This window comes from Tyto alba, unplaced genomic scaffold, assembly GCF_018691265.1.
Source record: "Tyto alba isolate M040663 unplaced genomic scaffold, T.alba_DEE_v4.0 Super-Scaffold_6, whole genome shotgun sequence".
Classification (NCBI taxonomy): domain Eukaryota; kingdom Metazoa; phylum Chordata; class Aves; order Strigiformes; family Tytonidae; genus Tyto; species Tyto alba.
The window spans coordinates 53,584,715-53,609,693 of record NW_024881327.1 but is presented as its reverse complement, the minus strand read 5'-3'; the positions used below and the strand labels follow the sequence as shown (position 1 = coordinate 53,609,693).

At 42.3% G+C, this 24,979-nt stretch overlaps 1 protein-coding gene across 1 annotated transcript in view; it reads right to left on the bottom strand.

Annotated features, from left to right (window-relative positions):
* ATRN (attractin) overlaps positions 1-24,979 on the bottom strand; it is a 95,652-nt gene that overhangs the window by 29,093 nt on the left and 41,580 nt on the right. The window contains exons 4-12 of the mRNA XM_042808375.1: positions 18,377-18,505; positions 16,129-16,334; positions 14,109-14,277; positions 12,657-12,747; positions 10,690-10,933; positions 9,046-9,229; positions 6,910-7,064; positions 2,275-2,359; positions 425-645 (exon numbers count right to left, since the gene is read on the bottom strand). Of these exons, the coding sequence (XP_042664309.1) occupies positions 425-645; positions 2,275-2,359; positions 6,910-7,064; positions 9,046-9,229; positions 10,690-10,933; positions 12,657-12,747; positions 14,109-14,277; positions 16,129-16,334; positions 18,377-18,505 (1,484 nt within the window). The remainder of the gene's footprint in view (positions 1-424; positions 646-2,274; positions 2,360-6,909; positions 7,065-9,045; positions 9,230-10,689; positions 10,934-12,656; positions 12,748-14,108; positions 14,278-16,128; positions 16,335-18,376; positions 18,506-24,979) is intronic.

Below are 24,979 nucleotides of genomic sequence, written 5' to 3'. Positions count from 1 at the left end.
TGTTGCTCATCAGCAAACTGCTGGCTCTCACAAGGTCAGCTCTTGGAGCAGACATCTACAGAGCAACGGTCCCGGCCCGGTTCCTGACTGAGGATGTCGGTTTGGGATAGGTACGTAAGTACAAGCAGTGCAGTAGGAAGAAAAAAAAAAAAAAAAATAAAAATCTAACGAGCAAGCGGCTTCAGGGGGCTGGAGAGGTGGAAACATCTCCAAGCCACTGCAGCCACTTGCTCAGAGGAAGGTGTCCCAGGGCACGTACGGGAGCAGAACTACATCCCGCCATCTTAAACGTGATCTGACAATGGCACGCACCTAATGCAAGATGGAATTCGGAAAAAAAAAAAAAACAAAAAAACAAAACACCCTACACGGGTCTACAGACCCTACTTTTTGGAAAAGGAAACGGAAAGAATATGACACATACCTGTCTTGGGAGGGCAGTCTTCAAAGACCTTTTGCTGCTGCTCCACCGTCGCCATTTCCCAGGGGACGCAGCGAGGCGGGGCGGCAGCCCACACGCACCTGACGCCAGGACCGGCCCGCACGCAGGCCGTCTCGTTGTCAAAAGCCTCGCACCTCTCGGGTGTGTACTTCAGTATGTCACTCAGGAGGAGGCTGTTGAAGCCTCCAAACACATACATGGTGCTAGACAAAATGCGAGCAAAGATATAAATACCTGTGGCCCGTGTTTATTAACCGTGCGCCGCTGCAAGCCGATGCGATTCAAGATGAGGGCAAAGTGTTTTTACGACACTCCAGCATGTATAAATTCAAATAAATAGCTCTTGGTTAAGGAAGGCACTAAAGGAAAGGTCAGTCAAGTCCCACTGTTTCGGAGAAGCCGGAGGGTCGCAACACCTGGGTGTTGAGACAGAGTCAAACCTATCCAAGGTCATGGACCAACCTTCCCCTGCAGCCAAAACGCTGGGTGACACCTGATCAACAGGACCATGCGTGAAATGCTGCAGAAATGCGGGATCCTCCTGCGAAGAACAGTGGCAAGGAAGGGAGGGGAGGCTGAAAGTCAGGGAGACTGTATCACACCGCTAAACCAGCCTTCAGAAACTGTGACGAAACAATTCAGTGTTGTCACGTCTCGCTACAAAACCGCAGTTATTTTCATGGCTGTTAGCAAGTGAGCAGAGTCATTGTGTCCACCAAAAAAAACCAAACCAACAAAACCCAAAACAAAATAATATTGGGGGCAGGAAGCGGCTTTTTTCAACCTTCTTTAGTATCACAACCGCTTCAGGCAAAACATCAAATTTCATCAGTTACACAAAAATGCCACCCAAAAAACCCTGCGCGTCCACGGCTGTAAATGCACATTTAAAAAGGCAGTTAAAAAGAGTCAATGCAACTGAAAATAAAAGTTTGGGTTGAATAGTAAGTATATTTTAATCCTAAAACAGGATGAAAAGAAGAATTAATGCACAGCCTTAGTTATCTTTCAAGGAAGCAAACATGCAGCTGGTATTCAGTACACGCTGGAACAAGTAGGTAGTGAGCTTTTAGAGACAAAAGGAGTATCTAGAAGCACACTTTCCTTTTCAAGGCAGTGACAGTTATCTGCCTGGCTTAAACAAAGCTTTAAATAAAGTTCCTGATTTACAGAAAGTATCCTCAAAGGATCAAGGAACCGGAATGAAAAACTCCTAAGAAATATAATTTCTCAAACTTGGTTCCACAGACTCAGATACAATAACGGACGTTCACCTGAGAGCACAGATATTATTATAGAGATATAACGCTTAACAGCAGAAATCTCATGATGATTTCACCTACAAAGTGTACATCATGTGACTGGTAAGGAAGAGACACACAGCATAAGCGATGTAAACTGAAGCATGGATGAATTCAGAAACCGTGAGGGAAATTACGACTTGGAGGTAAAAGCTGTCACTGCAGCTAAATAAAAAACGGAAATACGAAATAAACGACATTACAAAATTATGAAAGAATTGAAATTACAAAACTGTAAGTAAGAAATGGAAATACAGGCATAACTAAGAAAAGGAAGAGAAATACAAAAAAAAAGCAAAATTTTTGAAAGAATTAGGTGAGCTGGGACAGTTTACTGCACTGAAGAAGAAAGGCTGACATGGACAAGTGAATACTGAAGACATTGCAAGATCTGAGACCTTTGAGAGGTTTGCCACAGTCTGGTCTCAGTGTTAGTGTTCTACATGTACCAACACACACGTGCACTGACACACACAGGTGTGTAAGTTTTTGGGGGTATGAAAACACCCCCCAGGTTGTTTGTAACCTCACCTGTTGTACAGCACAGCAGAATGTCCGAACCTGTTCACATCGTGATGGAGACCCGGGCGAGGAAGAACAGACCACCGATCACAGGCTAGGATTAAAGGAAGCTCATTTCAGGAAAGTCCCTCAGTATAATTAACGACTGAACTTAAATAGCACATTTCTTCCCGAAAGAACTTTAATAACTACAGAGAGACCATTCCACCCACCACCAAAACGCAGCACTTTGGTAAACTGTCCCGTTTCACCCAAGTGCTGCCTTATCATCTTTTGCAAGATTGAAGACTCAGTCTTCACCCCACCAGCCACGGTATGACACAAAGGGAAGGGAAGGACGTGACGGCTCTGCTCCATCAGCTAAAGAGCTCATGAAAAAAGGAAAGTTTCAGGGCATTGTGTTGAAGGTGTTATTAGCTTTTTGGCAATCACGTGTAATTCAACGGTGGCGGCTTGAGTTGCTTTATCTACTTTACTAGTGGAATGTTTCACTGCATAACAAGTTCAGGTTTTATCTGTTTATATATGTATTACGTGCAGTTTTGCCCCAAACCAGTATCACTGAGAACAGAGACTCCCCCCCCCCCTCCTTTGCAATTATTTTTCCTAGAGGGTAGATATCCATGTTTTTAAAAACATTTTTCACTCATCATAGCTTAAGGATTTGTAGCTGTTTTTTTCTCTTAATATAATGTGAGATTATTCCATCTTTTTCTATTAGCATAACATTTTTAAGTTCTGCTTCATTTTTTACTTGGTTTCTCAGGTAATTTCTTCCTTTAGGCAGCGTGGAAAAAAACAACCTAAGAAACATATAACCCACTGAGCAATCAAAGGAACAAAAGCAGGAAAAGTGAGTCCAATTCATATCACTTAAACTTCATAAAGTAGAATGGGATCATCTTGGGGGCTAACGTCCCAGAGGTGGTTGCACGCAATTTATGCAATTAAGACAGAAAAGTCAATCTGCTGTGAAGATCTACAGAGCCCTCAAATACTCAAAGATTCTTTAAAGCAAGATAAAACTGTTGTGCTGTGAACCGAACCTCACAAAAAAAAAAATCCCCAAACTACTACGTAGATAACCGAGAGGGCAAAGAAAAAGCACCTTAATAATTTTTTGCCAAATTTACTTGGAGAATTGTTGGGTAAAACAACTGATCCTAACCTCTGCTGGAGCAGAAACTTTTGTTCAAGAGTGTTTATCAATAAAAGACATAAGACCCAGTTGGTTGGACTTAATACTTTGATAAATTGTGATTTTGAAGTTTATTTTTAAACACGATTTGCTCAATTTTCAAAGAATTTCACTTAGCCCAGCATCACTTCTGAGACAAACATGCATGGCTCCAATCTTTAACAAGAGACTTCAGCAAAATTGGACAGCAATTTGAAGCATTTTATCCATCAAGTTGTGAGTTATGTGAGTCCAAGAAACATATTTTTCTAGATTAATAAAAGGCCTGGAATGTTTTGCTTTCTAAGCTTCTTTCCCATCTTTAACTGAAGATCAAGTATTGGAAAAAATGAGTAACTCTGGAACTACAAAGAATCTTCTCCTTTTCGACTTATGAGTTAAGCCAAGCCTAAAATTTACAGTGCACAGGATTTATTAAATAGACTATTTAAATAGAACACATATGCTATGAAAACGTCCAGCCTCCTTCCATGTTTGTCATCAGAACCGAATTTTTGATGGGGTAAACAGGAAAGCTTTAACCTCTCTCCCATGGGGATTAAAGATCATTACACAAGTACAGCACATTTCATGCCGAGTTATTTTAAAAAAAAAGAAAAAAAAGGTTAAAATTTACTTAGAGAAGTATGGTTACTTAACCACTGTGAGTAACTGCATTTTGAGACAACCTGCCTGGGAAGTTCCCATTCCTGTTCCAGACACATCCCATAGGCAAGGGAGGTGGCCCTCTGGGGAGCCCAGCCCTCGCTTTTTCACGCCTGGAGACGAACGTGTAGCCACGGAGGGGCTGCAGCTGCCCCCCTGGCTCCTTGGCTGCTATGACTTGTTGACGGGAGGAGGTAGAGGATTAAACAAGGCATTTTGTCCACCCAGAGGCAAAACTGCTGCAGAGCAGAAAAACCTTTGACGGAGGCCAGAGAGACTGATTTGGGGGATGGGAAGCGCTAAGTAGGCACTGCAGCGTGCAACATAGGAAAAATATCGTGCGACTGCTCTACCCAAGCACTCGGCCAACCTGAACGTCAACACAACCCAAAATCTTGTCCCGAGGAGCAACAAGAAGTGCACACACACACAGACAGCCGGATTGCTACCCCGAAACCTTCCAGGACCGGGCATTACCTGGACAATTCGGTTTGAATATGCCTCAACACGGTCAAGTGGAGGATAAAAGGATAGATGTGAAGCATTAATGCATTCTCAGATCTACCTAATCTGCTAAACCCCCAGAGAAACTCAGCGCACATCTCAGCGACATCTGTTTGCATCCCACGCACACACAAAAAAGAAGAGAATATGTCCTCACAACACCCAATACGTGTGGTCTGATTACTCAGAAATTTGAGGAGAGAAAAATGGAAAAAAATCTCATGAGGTAAATAAAACAAGTTGTTGCAGAAATAAGTTTTAATGGCAAAGGTTAGAGAGAAGACCTGGGTTTGCAGACTTTTATTTTAAACTGTGTTTTAATCACAGTTTTCTCCAGTCTTCCAACCATCGCTACCATCACGAAGATACTACCTTCATCAACAAGATGTTAAAATTAGCAAATTAGCAAGACAGCATACTACGAAATTAAGGAGTATGGCAGCCAATTACTAAGCCTCAGTACCAATCGACCTTGCTGCCTGGTTTTCCCCTGTGTAGCTTGAGCCTTGGGAGCATTAAGGGACAGATATCAAACACATAAGCGTGCTAATATTAAAGATGAGATAGTCATATCCACGTATGGTGGTCCTTGGTATTTACAATGCTTCCCCACAGCATCTGGGCTTACTCCCGTGGAGACCAGCATGAACATGATCAGTGTGATTCCTGCAGAGACCATACATGAAGAATCACCAAGTAGTTGCTTCTGCTCTGACACTGATGACCAGCCAGCACCCTAATGTATTCCTGGTAGTGCTCCTGCTCCGATGGGATAAGGCAAATCATGCCTAAGGTGTCCTGCCATGAAAAGAATAGAAAAAGCATTCTTTTTTTTTTTTTTTCTGAAAAGAGGCTGGTCTTTCCAGGCTGAGTCTCTGCCCTAAGAAATGAGGGTACCCAGAGCACCAGAACACCTCTCATCCCTGTGACATGAAGGGCAATCAATGCGAGTTCTAATTTTCAACGTAAAACTTCTAAGGACTAGGCAGATTGACTACAACATTTATTTCATTTAACAGGAAACTGCCTGTTAACTAAACTGAATCAAAATGAACATAATTATTTTCATACGTTGTCAAATGAACGCAATTTTGTGTTTTACACCTAATAGAGAGTTCAATAGGTCAGGGAAGATGGCAAAATGTAGCAAGAAAAATTTACCACTGCTGCCATCAAAGTTTAAAAAAATTACTCTCTCCATGACAGCTAAAATAAGGTATTTATTAATACTTCAAGATTAATTCTTCAACCTTAATTAAGATTTTCATTCTTCAAGAAAAAACTCAAAATAAAGCTAGCTAGGAGCATACAATAAATTCCACAGGGATACAACCTAAAATCACAGGAAAAGAAGGGGATGATCCCTGTAACAGACAGCAAAATGAAACAAGGATGCCAAACCCTGCTGCTGAAAGCAATCCATGCCTTGCATATTCCTTTCCCAAACCAGGAGTGACATCTCAGTGGTCAGTCACTCCGCGAATTCAGGTTTACGTGATTACTTCAGGGAATCAATCAGGAGACCCCACATTTAAGGAATTCTGAGAGCAGAAGGGAAAATGTGATACGAGTACAGAATGGTGTTTTTCTCCGGCGTGAACTATCTGGATGTGCACGCACCTTCTTTTATATAATTTCATCTCTTTCTCTTTTCCTCTTCTTAAATGCACCGTCTCTGGATTCCAAATTGACAAATAAATGCTGCCCTCTTCTGGCTATTCAAACTCATCAAAACCCAACCCTTCCAAATAAAATCTAATCCTTCGGCTTTATTGTTAAATAGTGCTTATGGGGATATTTATGCTTATAAAGCACACATATAAACAATCTGACATTACAAACAGCGCAGCCAAACAAGGCAGCCAGCCTGCAAAACAAGAGTGTGCAATATATAAGCTGAGTTTCAGCAGGGTCCAGTGCCTGTAACTGTCCTAACAGCCTGCATTTTTGATAAATCGCAGATTAAAACACACCCAAAACATCAGGATAGCTTTATGGCTGAGGCAGTAGAACAACATGCTTTCTGTTTAAGAAATAATTTTTAACGCCCATGGTTGTGTATAAACGGTTGACCAAATAACTGCTGCTGTATTTGCCTAGAAATCACTGCACCAGCTCATTTGCTCGGTAATGTGTAGCAAGCTAAATGAGCCTCTCCTGATTACACATTCTTCTGCAGCATGCTTAGAGTAGCATTTGGTATAATATCCTTAGCATGTAAATTAGTCTTCAAGACGACAGCTCTTTTTGACTATCCAAGAATTTTTTTTATTATTATTATTTCTGCAAGAACTTACCAATATCATACGCCATAAAATCCGAAGAAAAGCACTTTGCGCCATGGCTCATGGAGGTGTCGTTGTGCGTGTTCCCTCCAAACACCAGCATGGTTCCACTCATTATCACAGCCGTGTGCAAATAGCGAAAAAATCTACTGTCTTTAAGAATAGTCCTTCAGAAATAAAAACGTATGCATTAACGAAACTGGTTAGTACCTGACAAAGACAAAACAAACCATAAATCCGAGTTGAAGGAGGTTTCGGGATGCAGGGAGGAGGGGGGGGATAGCAGTTAACTACTGCTCCTAACGAGGTATTTATCAACTTTCCACACTATTCAATTCCTCCTGTAATTTCACTGTCTCATCTTCCCATCTGCTTGCCAATTTATAGGAGAAATATATCTATGAAAGCCTCTCTCCAAAGCTATGGATCTTAAAATCATTAATTCCTTCCCTAGTGTGAAAACTTGATAATCTCTAACTGGGCTTTTGAGCACAGTCAGCTCAACCTGCTGATCTGGACACTGCCTGGGAGGACTCCAATATTTTTTAGTAACTCTACGTTTGTGGTAACCTAAAGGATTCTTTTAAACCAGGCATCACCTGCTGCTCAAAACTAACAAACCTATTTTAAGGAAATCTGTGCAGCTGCCAATAACGGAGCCCTGCAGCCTAATACCTGCAGAACACAACGCCTCATCCATGACTAAATCACGGGAAGCATTCATCACACTTGCCACTGAGCCCACCTTTAATCAGCACGATTAACGGCACTGAACACAACGGGTCACCCTCCGCAGAAGTTCCCTGCTATTCTGAGAGGGTGGGGATTGGAGGGAAACTCCGATGTGGCCACGTCTGTGTCGCGGGCAGCGGTGTCACACCAGCTCTGCAGAACACAGCTTGCACCGAAGCCCCGACTTGCAGGGTGAAATCTTCAGCAAATTAGGGACCTGCTCCTAAGGCACGAGAGCTGCGGTATCGCGGCACGCAGGGGCTTTTCTGAGCGCTGCCCTGTCCCTGCCAGGGCTACAGCCAGTCGAAACACCGGAGGGAACATGGGGAGAAACACACTTGCCAAAATAAAGATCAGAGGACTGCTTGTTTGCCCTCCCATGAAATCACAAGAGGGGGAGAAGGCCTAAATTACTGAAGACTTAAAAAAAAAAGGAGTAAATGGCACCAAAAAAAAAAAAAAAAGTATAGATAAAGATGAGCAGACACTCCTACGTGTCTCGCTGCAAGGCGACTGCTCGCCTGCTCTGACAGTCCTCCCGAGACTGACAAAATAAATGCGATGAAAGGAAGTTGGTGCTGCAGCAGTTTGGAAGAATACTGTCACATTTGTGAAATTTTCTGCCTATTCAGCCAGATTTCTCCGCTCCGCGGCTGAAGTGACAGATCAAATGAACCCAGAAAGGAAGCGCGGTTATTACTGCATGTACAACCGAGCAGGGAGGAAGGTTTGGGGAAATTAGTCACTAGTTACTTCACTCATCAGTACAGACTCACAAACAGTTGTTGCAGAAATACAAGATATTTTAAACCCTCAAAAAGAGAAATGTGGCGACTCAAATTTACATGTGCTAATTCAAAAGATCAGGCTTTGTGTCAGGAGCCTTTAAAAACAACTTTAAGAAAAGCGCAAAATTTAGGAAAATGTATTTCACCTCTATAGCTCAAAGTTGTGGAGTTTTGCTATAGCTTTTTAATAAAAGTCACCTTTGGGCATAAACAAATCACAGAAGATTTCAGCTTAAGAAATGAATGTTTCCAGCAGTTACAGAGCCAGAAGAAAATGGGGTTATAATAGAAATTCTTTTGCGGCCTTAACTGCAGAATGAATTATCACTCACTTGACTGCAGTAACTGCACTCATATGCACAGACTGTACTGCTGGCAAGAAAATCCCATCCAATATTTTCTTTTCAGCTTTAATACAACAATAGATTAAAATGGATTTTTTGGCTTGTTCACAGCCTTGATTATATGCGATTATATGATTCTCTATTCATAAAGGGACATAAAATAACAGACAGAAGAGCACACTGTCTATCCTGAATGCAGGTAACTACGCTCCAGAGGTCCCTTATCAAATACCCCCCCTCCACAAACCAAACTGACGGGGTGGTGTAGAGGAAGAACTACTTACCACATACGGGAATCAACTTCGTATTTGTACAAGTCATCTGCCAGCCTGTATTTGTTGGCACTGAATGCTTTGTATCCTCCATGGATATAAATTGATCTTGTATTTGGATCATAAACGCTACTGTGACCGTACCCTCCTTGCACCAAAGCGCCGCTCGTCTGTAAAATGTTCCATGTATTTGTGGCTGAGAAATGAAAAATGTGAGTGACAGACCATGGTTAATTTATCTCCAAATACCAACAAATCTGGTGGTGAAGCAAACTGGGTTTCCCTTGGCTCAGATCAAGGCACTGTCTCTATCGCTTCATACCCGCAAATATTCTCCTTCTAAGAGTTTGTTGTCAAGAAGTATTGTCAAGTATTTTTAATTAGACCAGAAATATCTTGTCTACAGTTGATTATTACATTTTGCAGACAAGCTAAGCAAATGAGAGATAAAAAAAGTACAGAAATAATATATTGCATTTCAATGACATGAAAATGTCAGAACCATGGCTTGATTTGGAATGGTACCCAGGAGCACTTTTATTTTATATATATAAAGCCAGACAGCACTGAAGCCAATTTAAGTATGACTGTGAAGAAACCTGCAGTTAAAAACTAATATGTGATTAATGGTCCTATATCTCACTCGCTAAAATAACATTGGTTTGAAGCACTCTAGACATAATATAATGGCAACTGAAACAAAAATGTTGAAAGACACACCAATTCCCTGCAGCACGTGCAGAATGAAACCCTACACAGGCTTCCTAACTCCAGGGCAAATCAGGCACACAAAAGGCGAAGGAATTTAACAATTTGTAAGATCACATGTGGGAAAACCAGAACAGTAGCGAAACAAATCACTGCCCCACACATCCTGCTTTTCTCTAGCTTTCTCCTGGAGGAAGAAAGCTCGCTCACGTGGACACCAGTGAAGCAGAGTAAGCTCCAGTAGATCCTCTGGATCGAGAGGACTGAAGGACAAGGGTAACAGGTTGGAAGTGCAGACAGGGCCAGTGTTTCTCACAATAACCAGCATATTCATGTTGTGAACATCCTGTGCTTAACTGTGCTCTCTACCAGGTCAGTGGAACAAGGGACACGCCTCCAGAGAGCCATTTCAGAGCACCTGAAGTGAAGATGTTCAGTTCAGCTGGAGAGCTGGTGATACTGGAAATCTCTGGATTCGAAAAATCAAAGTTTGGACTGTTCCCAGAGATACGGGGATCGGATCACATCAGAGAGATGGGAGTCCAGAAGCTCACTGCCCGTTCCCCTAAGCATTCACTACCGGGGACAAGGGTATCAGGTTAAGGAGATGCTCAGTCTGAATTGTTACAGCCGCTCTTGTATTCACAGGATACAAAAATAATTTCAAAAGTGTTTGTCAGAGGGAGAGAGGAAAATGAATCTGAACTGTCCCACAGTTATCCCGCTTCGTCTCTCAGTTACAGCTTTTTTTGTATTTGGGACCTAACAAACTGTATAAAGCTGGAGGCAGGCGGCTGCCTGCTCACTCTGTGTTACACAAACACTGGAAGTTAGACTGAACTTCTTGTAAATACACACAGAGAAGAACGTATCTGCGTTTTGCTATGTGAACACGGATGGTTTAAATGCTTTTCAAACCAACTGAACGGTAAGTAGGGCCCCACTCACCCAGGCTGTATTCCTGGACATTGCTGATATACCCGTAAAGAGGACAGTGCCCAAAGATGACGAGCATGACCGCGCTCCCGTCTCGCAGGGTGACGATGTGTGCTGAATGCCCAACAACAGCATACTGCTCCTTGGCTTTCGGCGTCGCTTGAGTCCAGGTCTGGGTGGGAATGTGGAACACCCACAGCTGGCTGGTCACGTTCCCCGTCGCATCTAATTTTCCACCATACATGTATATATCATCCTGAAAGCAGTTAGAGTTAAAATGAGGCCAACGAGTTGGGCATTTAGGAAAGGGCTAATATCTAAGTAATTAAGTTATTCTATTTTATCTTCTCTCGGCCTAAGTTTTTCCCACCTCTCAAGGAAAAACCTATCTCCTTCACCGGTCACATTTGATATAAAAGCAACCACGACTGCCAAGGTTTGTACCCAAAGTCCATAACGTCAAAATACCTTAAACACACACAATTCCCCCTACATCAGTGTACAGAGGGGAAGAAGTGCATGGGGCAGGATTGACCTTCAGATGACAGACATAAAACTTTAGGTGCCTGTATGCTAACTGAATGTCTAAATATATATATATATAAGTTATAGTGGAGCCTGGAGAATAATTCAACAGATCCAAAGCAGCAAAGGTGTGCCTGCTTTTGGGTGAGCTGACTTGCTCTACAGATTTCACCACCTGTACTGACTAGGTCTGTTTTCACTGTAAACGGAGCTCAGAGGCTCCCAAAGGCACCCCAAGTTAAGCATCTGAAATCGGGTGATTTAATAAGCAAACCAAACCCCTCCCATAGCTTGCAAATGCAAACAGCAGAAGATAGCAGGGAAGAAAGGCAGCTGTGATGGAAACCACTCCGTGTGTGTACGTGAAAAGCTTTGTTCTTCCAAGTTCATGCACTGACAAAAAATGAGGACCCTTCTAGAAAGAAAGGAGCCAGGACAGTCGGACAGAGTTTTATTCATCATCTTGTAAAAGCTAAGTCCCTAAACTCTATCCAGTTTCCTTTGTGGGTTTCTCCAGGCAGAGTCAGTCATAAATCCATCAAAGTGTGCAGTGGAATCCAGTCTCCCTAATGACAAGGTGATAATCTCAGAAAGGGAAATTCTCTACTATAGCTGGTGCTTCTTGGGAAATTCCTGAGAACCACTGCCCATCACTGATGGTAAACGCATTTATCATCCCCTACTTTTAAACAGTTATTTGCAGAATGTGCATCGAGCCCTCACAGGTAGGAATTTCTATCCTTCCAGGTTCTTCAAGTGTTCTGCTTGTGAATGGTGCTGTGTGGATTTTTTCAAGTGTCTATAATTATGCTTTATATAGGCTTGCACTGTGATGATTTAATTAACGTTCCAAAACCAAAGGTCAGCAAAGGATTAGCTCATTTCCTTTTCAAACACTTTGCCATTCTGTTCTCACATGGCCTGCACCCAGGTGCAGGTGAGAAATTAAGTAAGAAGCAGTCAAATCCACTTGGCATTTCAGACGCTGGAAAAATAGATTCATGGGTCTACTGCAGAAGCAGAGCAGGCTCCAAAAATCCCTAATTCATCAGCTCTGCTTTGGTGCCTTGGACAAGAGAGCTCATAAAAATATTTATGTGGTCTACACAAAAGGCAGCTGGGGAACCAGCTGAACTCCAGTAAACTCTAGCTGCCAGGCACATCTTGCAAGCACAGACAGTAAGAAGGAAATAATGGACTCACTAACCTCAGTCAGCCTTAAAATCTCTGAGAAAAGGGCAAAGAATGAACACACAAGCAAAGGCACTACAGACTTCCTAGGATACGAGTCCAAGGATTCCCTGGAGTACGAGTACACAGGCTGGACTCACCACAGACAAGATTTTGTATGAGAAATGCTTCTCCCAGAGCAAGATGGATCTGTGGAAAGGGGTGGAGAGCAGAGGGGAGAAGGGGAAAACAGCCGGGAGGTGAATCTGAAGTGCTGAACTCACCTTATATAATGCCAACGAGTGACCGTATCTCATCTCTACAGAGTTCACAGTGTTGTCCAGTGGAAGCCACTCTTCAGAAATAAGATCATACCTGTATAATAAAAATGGAATTAATTCCCCAAGTAGCAGATATTAAAGTTCAGGAAATTATTGCTCACCCTTTCCAGGATTTGTGGGAAATTATTTAACAAAAGTCTTAGATACCAGGATTTCAACGTGCACAAAGCATGCACAGACTATTTATGAATTAAAAAAAAAATCCAGTCAAGCCTGCTCTGTTACTTAATGTCGACATATTGATTTGCTCTACTCTGAGTTTTCTTTCCCAGGCAAAAACAAGAGCTAATGCGTTGCCTGTTAAGTTATAACAACTTACACCACACAAACCACCCAAAAGAGCAGAGAAACTTTCTGCTAAGCTCAGATAAGTTCCAACTACTTCGTAAAAAAACCTGCCAGTGTTTAAAAGGCATTTTTAAATTATGTCTTTGTCATTCAAGCATATTTTTTTATGTGAACTTGAAACAAGATAAACCCTTTCCCCTGAAAACGGCCTGTGGCTTTTTAGATAAAAGAATGAACTATACTCGCCAGGTTTACAGCCTTATAAGATAAAATAATCTCTGAGAAAGTGTTCAACGAAGCCACAGGGTATCTGTTGAAAAATCAGGCATGACTTTGAAAGAGCAAATTGTGGATGTAATCAGCAACTATTCTACAACTAAGGGTGCATTTTTGGCTCCTCTTTAATTTCCCCTACAAGAGCTATGACCTCTGGACGTGAGTGCAGAACACACAGCTCTCCCTTAGGTTCATGAAAGCGAGGTGTACAGGTATCCTAAAAAAAAATCCAGATCTGCCCAAATACTATCAAGCTCAAGAGGTGGCTTGAAATGTTTGGGGTTTTTTGTGGGGGATTTCCACCAGGCAGACAATTATTATTTGATATCTTAGTTACTGTTAAATCTCCTCAACTAACTGCAGAAATGTCATCATCCTAAAAGCCACTCCCTGTTTGGTATCCCATCCACTATGGGCAAACATCCACAGTAATCAGTATGACTTAATTAAGAAGCCAAACACTCTGAAGTCACAGAGATATAAGGAAGGGTTAAAAACACAGAAGCAAAATTAACCTCTTTGAACACGAGGCCAGATAAAATTTAGAAGCTAGCCTAGAAATATATATAGTGAATACTTAAATGCTGTCATAAGCAGATGAATCAAAAATTCACTGAACATCAGGAACCTTACACTTCTTCTTTTCCAAAATTAGCACCCCTTAGCAGCGTGTTCCCACATCTCAAACATGAGTCTAAGTTTTTATTACTGCTGTTTTCCCCTGGAGATGGAGCGTAGGCCAAAGCACAGCATGTCGGATGGCATTTTCTAAAAATAATTCCCAAATCTAAGTTCCTCTACTTAGACTTTATTATCTCAGTTTATACTCACGCTAAAACCTTCTGAGAGTCAGAATGATTGAAGACATAGCCTCCAACAACCCACATTTTATTGTCATGGATTACAGTTTTATGAGATGCTCTGGGAAGTTTTGGAAGTGAGTGTTCCTCCCGGGTCCAAAACGACTGGTTTGCAGGAACAGGAATAGAACAGCCAGGCCCTGAGGAAAATAAGGTTTAAAAATTTAGCTGAATTCTTCCCCAAAGCCTCTATTTCAGGTGGAGGTCAACACCCTGCACCATCGGTGACAAAGATGGTGCCTGGCCAGGTAAGAGGTGGAAACTGTGGTCCTCGACTCCTTGCCCGCACCAGCCGTCTGTGATGGACCTGGTGTGTGATCTCCCAACCGTAACCACACACCTCAAATGTAAAACGGTTTTCAGAACTAAAAAGCAGTCCCCGACTAGATGATGCAGGAAAGCAGATACTCCGTGCTGTTCTCCCCCACTGTGATTTTAGGGGGGGCACGGTGCAGACCCCTTCCCACACCACAGTAAGAAGGAATCTTCCAGCGCTTATCTGGCTGCCACGTACCCACAGAAGCCCCAACACAACCTGCAAAACCTTCAGGCGACCTGCTCAGCAATATGCTATAAAAACCCAAGGGTCTTTGGCTATCTTTCCCTCTTTTCATTCCTCTCCTCCTCAGCAATATATTTCTGTGAACTGTTCACTTATTTTTTTTTTCCTGAATTCCTGCTTCGCTGAAACCAACTTTTTTGGCTGACAGTTCCCCAAGCCATGGCAGAAGAGGAGCAGGAAGCGGCAAGGTCTCAGCAAAATAAAAAGCCACACGGATGCTCTCCCTTCTTCCCAGTGACCCCCCCCATCCACACACACAGGGTTACCACAAACAACCGAGAGCAAAGAACCTGCTGAAGAGGTTCAAGCCTTCGAAAGGGAATAGGTTTATCAGGACAGCCTTTAGGGGGTCATAAAAGGGAATCGCTGTGTAACAGAGCTGTGGTCTCAGCTGTAAGAGATAGTATCTGCTCCTTCTTGCTGAGTTTCTACCAGCGGTAATCTCCAGTTGAGGAAAGCAGACTGGAATTTGGTTTATTACCCTTGAAAAAACACCTGGTTTTTGAGGCAGAGTGACCATTTTCAGATGTAAAAAAGTTTCAGAGGAAGAAAGGGGAGAGCAGCTTGCATCTCATTCTGCTACGGTTTGTTTTAGGGCTTTCGGGGGGTTTTTTGGTGGGTTGCTTTGGTTTGGTTTGTTTGGTTTTTTTTCCCCATTACACGCTAGCCTACTACAGAAATAAAAGCCAGCTTAAAACCAGAGGTCGGCTAAAAATTGCGCAAACACAAGCCCAACTTTGCTTTCAGTGCACAACCCCAGAAAAGCATCAGGAGGCACTGCACTGCAGAAGGGGGGAGGTGATCTTCCAGCCCTGAAGTATTACCTGTGCCTGGTTTTCTATCCAAGACACAGACATGCCAACCTCCGTACTGGGTGCATCCTCCTCAAGATACCCATCGTGGCTTCTCCCCGCAGTGCCCAACATGCTGCCTGGTTTTGCAGCAGAGCTGAGTGCTGGTAGCAGGTGCTGCCAGTGCTGTAGCTGGTTGCATTTCCCATCAGACTAATTCTTCCACGTCAGTGTATCTTTGCAAAAGAAACACGTGCGTTTGCTCCAAACTGTTGCTAAGAGTGACCTGGCTGAAGAGCACACCTGGACGTGAGAACAAGGCTTTTTTGGCGTGTTCAAACAGGTTAACTACTGCCACCAAAGCTGCTTTAGGTGCACAGGAACGAGGTTTAACGTTTGTATCTCACGCCTGCACGCAACAGGTTGGTACTGCTTTGTATGGCAGCACGGCTGCTTTTAAAAGCATTTGTTACAAATGAAGGATGATCTTTTGATATGATAAAGCTAGATACCCTAATTCCTAGTCAAAACGCTAATACTTGTCAAACGGAACACTGTCAAATACTCCCAATTAAACTGCAAGAGCCGTACACAGAAAAGGCATCCAAGAGCTGGTCTGTATTACTCAGGAGACTTACCCTGCCAGCCTGCAGAGCACGAACATGCCTTGGTATCATTAATGTTGCAATTCCCTCTCTCGGGCGCCCCACAATCATCGGTGCAGTAGGGAATATCACAAGCTTCTCCCTTCCAGTATTTGGCACATTCACATTCAGGAGCACTGCTGCTGTTATTGAGCTTGCACTCTCCTCGGCCAGAGCAATTATTGGGACACATATTGAAACTGGGAACATCAGGGAAAGGAGGTTTGTCAGTAATGAAACAGATTCCCAAGCTGCACCCCTTATTAACGAGTACAAGAGTGATGGTGAACAAAATGCAACACGGCTGTTTGTTAACATACAAACCAACAAGAGCTGCTCAGCTAGAATCTGATGTGACGGGCCTGTAGAGATTTCTTCTCTATCACCTACAGAGCTGCCTCACTTCATGAGTTAAACTTACAACTCCTCTGAAAAAATTATCAATATGATTTCCAGCCATTTGTAATGCAAATGAATTGCCTTAAAACGCCCAACAGTAAGTGAAGAACTTAATCAGCGCTTAAGGCTTTTGTGGTGTCTGTGCAATTTATACTTAAACTACTCACAATTACGTGCTATTCTGGGATCTGCTTACCAAGGGAACACGCTTGAGATGAATCCCAAGCCAAAGATGTGCCTGTTTTGAATCATTTCAGATTTTATAATATCTGCAGTGTAGCTGAGGCAAAACCAGATACATCCTTGGTGAAGATCCAAATTCAGAGACCCTACTCATTTCCAAATTTCAGTTTTTGCCAGCATATCAACCAGTATAACTCACAGATGGGGATTACTACCCAATATCAACCTGTCGCATGACAGTGAGGAGTCACTGCCTCCCAGACCATAATTTCACAAGTGTCTGTCAAGCACCTACATCCAGTAATAACTATAAACGCCGTTAAACCGAAGGAAATAAATACACCCTTTGATCTACTCTCTGAAAAAATGTTAGGAGGGAACCTAATGACCAGAACACATAGGAAAAACAAGCCACAAAACAGTACTTGGAAATTGTTTGAAATGATCAAGAAAGCAAAGTGTTGAAGAAACGTTAAAATATCTTAAAGGAACTTAAAAAAGGCAGGTTATTCTCCACGAGAATGTTTCCAGTGTATTGCAATGATGCAATACCGACAGCTGGCGGGAGGTGGTGTCATGGTTTATAGGATCAGCCAGACTTTGAAAATGCTGCTGCTTCAGCTGCTGTTTCAAGTAACTTTGCAAAGGTTCCTCGTTTTCTTCTGGAGCTTTCAAGGGCTGCTAGACGCCTCGCATTTTTCAAAGAATCCACTGCATATCTATCTGTTTAATAAGCATGAGAGAACTGGGACTGGCATTCATAAAACTAAGCGCCTCATTTTAAGGCATTTCGATTTTTGCAAAAGTCAGTTGTGACCAAGGATTTTTGCAGCTGATTTTTTTTTTTTTTTTTGAGAGAGAGGTGAGAACTTCTAAATTACACTCAAATTAAAATCTCCCAGTGCAACAGAAACGTAATTTGTATCTGCTGGAGCAGAAAAATTTGAAGTCTATGATCCCCACCAGAAGCAAGAAATTCCACCTCTGCTAGTTCGTCCACACTGAAATAATTTACTTCAAAGCAAAACCTTTCTACAACCAATCAGTGAATGAGGGAATACCCTAGAATTATTTTTAAAAAGCTTATCAATGAGGAACAAATAGATGTTAGTGAACAGAAAGCACCCACCTATAATAGTTAAAATATGAACCAAAGAACATCACAATACCATTCCAGACTGAAAAGGAGACAGATTAAGCAATTCAAGGACTGAATAAGACAGAACATCCCAAAAAGAACTGCTAGAGGATCCTCAACAGTAGGTACAGTCCAGAGTCCCAAGTGAAATGTGTGTTTATGCAAAAGCAGGTTTGTGAAGAAGTATCTCTGCAGAATGCATAAGAGCCCACACATGCACAAAATATATCAATTCTGGTTGACTGAATATGATAAAATAAATCTAATAACATAAAATAAATAATGTTATGTCTTCTTGTGCAAACATTTGCCCACGCTTACAACTGACAACTGAAGTTAATGTTGAGTACATCACAGTTATTAGCCATTGCAAGGGTATAATAAAGATAAAAATCTAAATTCAAGTATCTACTCATAATTACATGCTTCAGTGGCAATTGCTTATTTCAAGACAAAACTGAGAAAAGAAGAAAACTCCTTTTGCTTCAACCAGCAACATCACTTTGGCATGGTACTACTTACTTGTATGTGATGTTAAACCCTGTTAAATTATAGGCAGCATCACTGAAGAAATGCAGAAGGGCATATCCAGAAGTAGCTACAACTTCTGGTACCGTTTCATTGCTGTCTTTCTCAGGAACAATAAGACCACTGGAAAAGGGAAAAAAAACAAAAAAACAAAACACAACACAACAAACAAACAAAACAAGGTTAGAAGTGAAATAAAAGGGAGCAAACCAACAATACTAAATAGATCAGTATGAATAGAACAATTGAAACTCAAGGTATTCATTTGCATCTACTTGAAATATAATGCATTGGCATAAAATAACCATCATTTTCACAGAGCAGTGTTATTGGATTGTTTTTCTTCAAGAGAACTCCTTAAATATTTAAAAAAAAAATGTCTCAACATTGTGAGTATACATACTCAACCAACCATCAGAACAACCTCATTCTCAAAGGTATAACCCTCTCAGAAAGATAAACCCACATTCTTCAGGGACCAGTTTATGAAGCCCTCTCGCTTGGCTTAATTATCTGCAACACAGTGGCCATGTTACTGACCACTGAGTGCAGACAAATTAGGATGCTGAGGCTATCGAGGGTGGCATTACTGCTGCCCTCAATAAGCACGACCTTGGTCTAAAAGAAGGAATAGCTGCACAAAGGAATGCAAATAGAAAACCCTGAAGTAATCAACTTGGCTCTTCTGGAAGATAAATGTATATTGAAGGTGTTTAACCTGAGTAAACCCGAGGCTCTTTACAATTCCAGTTATTATTACCAAAAATTTGATTTCCCTTCTTTATTATTCTGCAGTGATTTAAACAGGACCTGTTACTAAAACAAGGTGGCGTGTTTGAAAGCAGAAATCACTGTGTCCCAAAAGCATAAAACTTGCTGTACCAAGCCCAGCATCTCCCCCTGACTATGGGCTACAGCAGACGCTTGGGAACGACTGTGACAAATAAAGCAAGTACGGCACACTCTGGCGATGTGTTATCCAGCTTCCAGAAACCCACAGTTCAGGTGCTTTGACCTGGGGAATGCACCTGAGTCAGCACATTTAAATAAGTCATTCATCCATGCTTCTATCCTCTCTCGACCATTTATACCCTTTTCACCTGCAAAATCTGCAGCTGGGGGTCAGCACTAACTCTCCGATGGTAAAGGAAGGACTTATACTCTGCTTTACATCCGCTGCCTCATCATCCACCGCTGCCTCTTGGGCTTTTCCTCTAGGAGAAGTTAAGTGCAGTCACCCTTACTCACCATCTTCCTGACATCCACTCTTTCTTAAAAGCCCATCCGACTCATCGCATCCACATTTGTTGCCTTTTCTGTCCTAAAAGGCTGTCACGCTCACTATTCCCACCTCAGTCACTGCTTCACACTTTTGGTCACCTCTGGCTGTTTCTCTACACCCTTCCAGCTTGTGCAAGATTCTCCAGCCTCTTATTTTTCCAGGGGTGGAGGAGCAAGGCGAGGATGGAGGGCCAGACTATGTGCAGTATTTGAGATTGGAGGCAGTACATATTTATATAATGATCTGCCAAAACACCTGAAGTAAGCTGAAAAGGAGATTAAATGTCCCTTGAAAAGAGTAACTACTACCCTCTTTACCTAGTGCACAAAATAGTTTGCATCTGAAAAGGAATGTTTATTCTTCTTTTAACAGAAGCCTGACAACAACAAAACAAAGAAGTCAATTCCTCCCTCATACAAAAGCGATAAGAGCAAGCATAAATTTGAAGTCTATTGAATTTATTTTTCTAAAAGCCTTTATCTAAGCAAGGCGTGTTGTCTACCACCACCTATTCATAGTCAGCGGTTATTTTCTTGTACAGAACCATCTTTCCCCCAGCCTCGGTCGTATTTTCAAAGGCTAAGTCAAAGCTTTTTGCAAAGCAGTGACTCCAAATCCCAGAGCGGAGCTTGTCGGGCCGGGAACCGAAGGCAGCTCGGGCAGCAGCTCCGCTGGGAAAGCAGCCGAGCCTGGTTTCGTGCCCTGCGACTTCTGAATATCCGAGGGCACCGTCGACTAAAAAAGCAACGATGAAAAGAATTCCTCCCCCCTGAAAAGCACTTACTTTCCCTCTTTTCAGATCTATTCAGAACAGAAAGCAAATGCATTTGAAGACAGTTCCCTAGAACAGAGTAAACGAGTTTCTACACCCGAGGAAAACACAGATATCCACAGCAACCCATTCGCATTGCCTGTAAAGCACATTTTTGTGACCTGAATTTTTCTGTCCCTGTGATACAATACAATGGTGTGCTCAAAGAATAACACAGGCACCCAGTGTGCCTTTCCGAAAGCTTTTGCTATAGAAATCGGGGGTGTTTGCACCAAGAGTAGCAGATTAGTGTGTTACCTAAGTCTGCAAACTGCACAACGGCCCTTCCTGCTCAACAAGTCTTATCGCAGACAAAAAGATATCCTTCATTTTACCAACATGCCATAAAACCTCAGTAACCTGATCCCATGTTTTGGCTAAACAGCTCCAGCACATTTGCAGATATTGAGCTCAGTAAATAGTTCCTCATGAGAAAGCCAACTGTTTTTTCCTCTTTCGGATCTCAAGGATATGGGATTAAAGGGCAAAATTCACTGCCTTTTTCTCCATGTGAAAGAAGTGCCTGTTTCATTCTAAAATTTGAGACTTATGATCTTAAGATCACCTCTCCCAAAAGACTGACTCCCACAACACCAAAGAACAAAAAGGTCTAGTAAACTTCTTGCTATTTGGTTCATAGTTTTCCTTTGTAATGCAAACTGTAGGACAGTAAGTCTCTGCCACAGGAAAACAGACATCTGAACAGATTTCAGGGAAAGGCAAACTACAGCTTAGGGACAAGAGAAAATTCCTTTGTTCTGGTTTATTCTTCTTCTTCAGTCTTATTCTTGCAGCACTTATCACTGATATTACAGGGCGATCTAACTGGAAAGCCCTGGAGAGGGGGGAGTAACAGCAGCAAAGGATAAGAGTACAGAGTGTATAGCAATGGTGAGAGAAGAAAAAAATCCCCCCCCCAATAACCTTTCTTAATAAAAGGACTAAGACACAACAATTATTTGTTTTCGCTTCAAAATACCGATTTTGAGATTTGTTTGGGAAGAACACAGGTACCTCTGCAGCGGATGCTCTCACCACCTCTCCCGCTTGCTCCTGTCTTTCCCTCATTTTCCAATGACTCGTATGTAAATATGCTAAAGAGGATGTTATCCCACCTACACAAGTTTAAAACAGGCTGATGAAACTTAAGAGATAGATTGTAATTTCTTTCAGAGAAAGCCATGAAGAGAACATAACACAATGATAACGATCAGGTCCTTGAAAGGTTGAACCTCAGAAAATGTGAATAAATTAGTGTGTGCACAGCATCGTTTTGCATAAATCAGCAGAAACAGAATTTACCTTATCTGCCATGAAAAAGAATCCAGTAGGCAGAATCAGAACGATAAAGGATTATGCAAAACTTCCTTTAAAGTGCAATCCAGAATCTCTCAGAGACTCCACTCCGGCCAAGATTAGCCTCTTTCACAATGTACCGCTTTACTTCTTTTTACAAGGTTTCAAAACATTTCGCAACCATCACTACTCCAAAGCAAATAAATACTCCTACTCAGCCAAACTGTCCAATGACACCACTTCGTAGACATTGAAAGGCAAACCTCTGGTTTGCCCTGAAACAACTTTTATTTTCTGCGCGCCGGATTTGTAGTCATCAGCCGAGTGAAGAAGAATATCCAGGAAACCAACCTTCTCTATCACCCCGCACACACTGCCTGCCTTGCTCTCTCCCCTACCCCGTAGAAAAATGGGAATTATTTAAAAGGCAGGGCATCTCCTCTATTACTTTTCCTCGATTTGCTATGCAGGCATTATGGTGACGATGTATTCATCATTTTCTCCTGAGACACAACCTGCCTGCGTGGCAGAGATCAAAAGCGTAAGACGCTCTACTGAGCCGAAAACAGTCAAAAAGAGAGAAGATGGGAGACAAAAAAAGGTGAAAATACAGCCTACAGATCACAACAAAGTGAAAGGATAAGCATCTGAAAAATCAGTAGTACACTGGCTTCTCAATCTATCAAAATGCAATGCGAAACAATTCTCCTAGTTTTTAAATACTTTGATCCATCTGGACACATGTATGCAAAATGACACCATTTCTCCCTTATTAAAAAAACAGCCCATGCACCTCACTTATATTCACAAGAGTAAAAATAAACAAACCCAAAATAGAAATTACAAGAGATTAAAAATAAATCAGTGCCAAAAAATAAAAAAGGGGGGGAGAAAAGGAGACATCTCAAATTTATTTTCTTAAAGGAAAAGCTACAAATCTTGTGCATCAAGATGACGCCCAAATATGGACTTCTAAGGAACCAATGCACTTATTTAAATAAAAAAAAATACTCATTAATAAGAGCTGGCGACATGCCAAAGTACAGTTTTTCTTGAAATCATCTTCTCTTGTTGCACTACAGATGGACCCAGCTGCTGCAGCGCCGGCGCAGGGCGAGCCTGCCTGCCCACAGAGCCCTCCGGATCCGGGGGGATGGCCCCCAAAACCTGCACAGTTCTTACAAGATGCTCTTCCTTCTGGAGACAGTAGAACAAAGACAAACCATCAACATATTAAAAGGTTTATGAGCCATACAGTAATTTTTAATGATTACGTCACGTGGTGAGTGTGACTGGAAAAGCCTTATTTCAAGAGAACCGTGAGCGAGAAGCCTCAAAAGAAATAACACCTCTTTTTCCACTATAGTGAAGAAATACTTTAAAAGTTAAAAAAATTACTTTAGTATCTAGTCCTGGAGAGACAGACTGGGATACCAGCCATGGTGCAAATGCCTTTTCCTTTTTTAAAACATAAAGACTGAACGATGACAATACCCACAAAGCTCAGTACAGGATAATTGAATTAATGGAATAAAATTTACATTCTTCAGTCCATCAGAAACAATTTAAGAAAAAAGAACTGAGAAAGTGAAGGACTGAAGAAACTCTCTGCTCTAAACTTCCTTTATAGGCCTTGATTTAACTCACATATCTTTTCAAAACCCTAAGATAGAAACTCTCTTTGTCCATCTTGTCAAATTGATTTGGTTTCAGGGGATTACAGGTTTAGTGAACAGAAGCAATTTTGATATAATGCATCTACATTTCCCTAAGAAATTAGACTTTCTACCACAAAGACATTTTGATTAATCAATTCTCATGCAATCCAAGGCTCAGCTGGCTCACTGATGGGCTCATGGAGTAAATGTGAACAAAGGAACCCCATTCAGCAGGTCCATTTCTAGCAAAATCCCAAATATATTTGCTCTTCATCTTATATCAATATTCTTTTTTTTTTTTTTTTTTTGACTTTAATACTCTAGAAGTTATTGTGGATGTGAAGAAAGCAAAGAGAGCAAAATAATAATTATTTAGAGGACAGGCTGCTAGGACAAAAAGTCAACTGGACTGGTCCATGAACTTGAGTGTGTGCATGATGACCGTATTGCAACACAGTCCAGCGTGGGGCTGTGATATAATATATTCCCTATCTTAGGAAGGAGAATAAAAACTGATTTGGGAGGTGATGGTCGATGACATGCCAAGTGCCAGCTCCATCAGAGGAGGGCAAGAACATCAATATGGGAAAAACCTGGCTACGTACATGAGTGAAGCACACACAAAACATGCTTCGAAGCGAACAGAGCAGTAAAACTTGAGCATTAAACAGTCCCTTCGTCTTCTTGACGCAGTGCACGTACACCCGCAGTTTGTTCTCTGCATATACGTGCCGGAGGCAAGGACCACTTCTTCCTGTAAATCTGTGTAACATCAGCTCTAAGTTGATTAGCTCCTCTGGATATTCTTGTAACACAAACAGTACTGACTCAACACAGTTGGTACCTTCCCCTGTATAATTAATCCTCCTTAGCAACCCCTCTGATCATTTGCTCTAAGCAGTATCATAGAGTCACAGACTGGTTTGGGTGGGAAGGGACCTTGGAGATCATCCAGTGGCACCCCGTGCCCTGGGCAGGGCCCCCTTCCCCCAGCCCAGGGGGCTCCCAGCCCCGTCCAACCTGGCCTTGAACCCTTCCAGGGAGGGGGCACCCACAGCTGCTCTGGGCACCCTGGGCCAGCGCCTCACCCCCCGCACAGGGAACAATTTCTGCCTTATATATAACCTAAACCTACTCTCTTTCAGCTTAAAACTGTCCCCCCTTGTCCTACCCCCACCCCCTGATCCAGAGTCCCTCCCCCCCCCTCCTGTCCCCCCTTTAAGCCCTGGGAGGCCGCTCGAAGGGCTCCCCGGAGCCTTCTCTTCTCCAGGCTGAACCCCCCAATATGAGAAGGCGATGATGAGGGGGGCAAGCAGGGTTTGCAGGTTAGTTCAGGAAGGACACTGAGGACAGCAAGAGCCTTTGTGTGTACCCATGGCAGCAACCTGAGTTACAATTTCTGGCAAAGATTTGAAGCAAGAGAAGGAAAAAAAAAAATAGAAGGGGGACAACGATACAATGTCCGAGGACAGGCGGAAGGTTTGTTTAGCCTGGAGGAGAGACAATTGAAGATGGGGTGAAACCTAATTGCTGCCTTTGACTACCTAAGG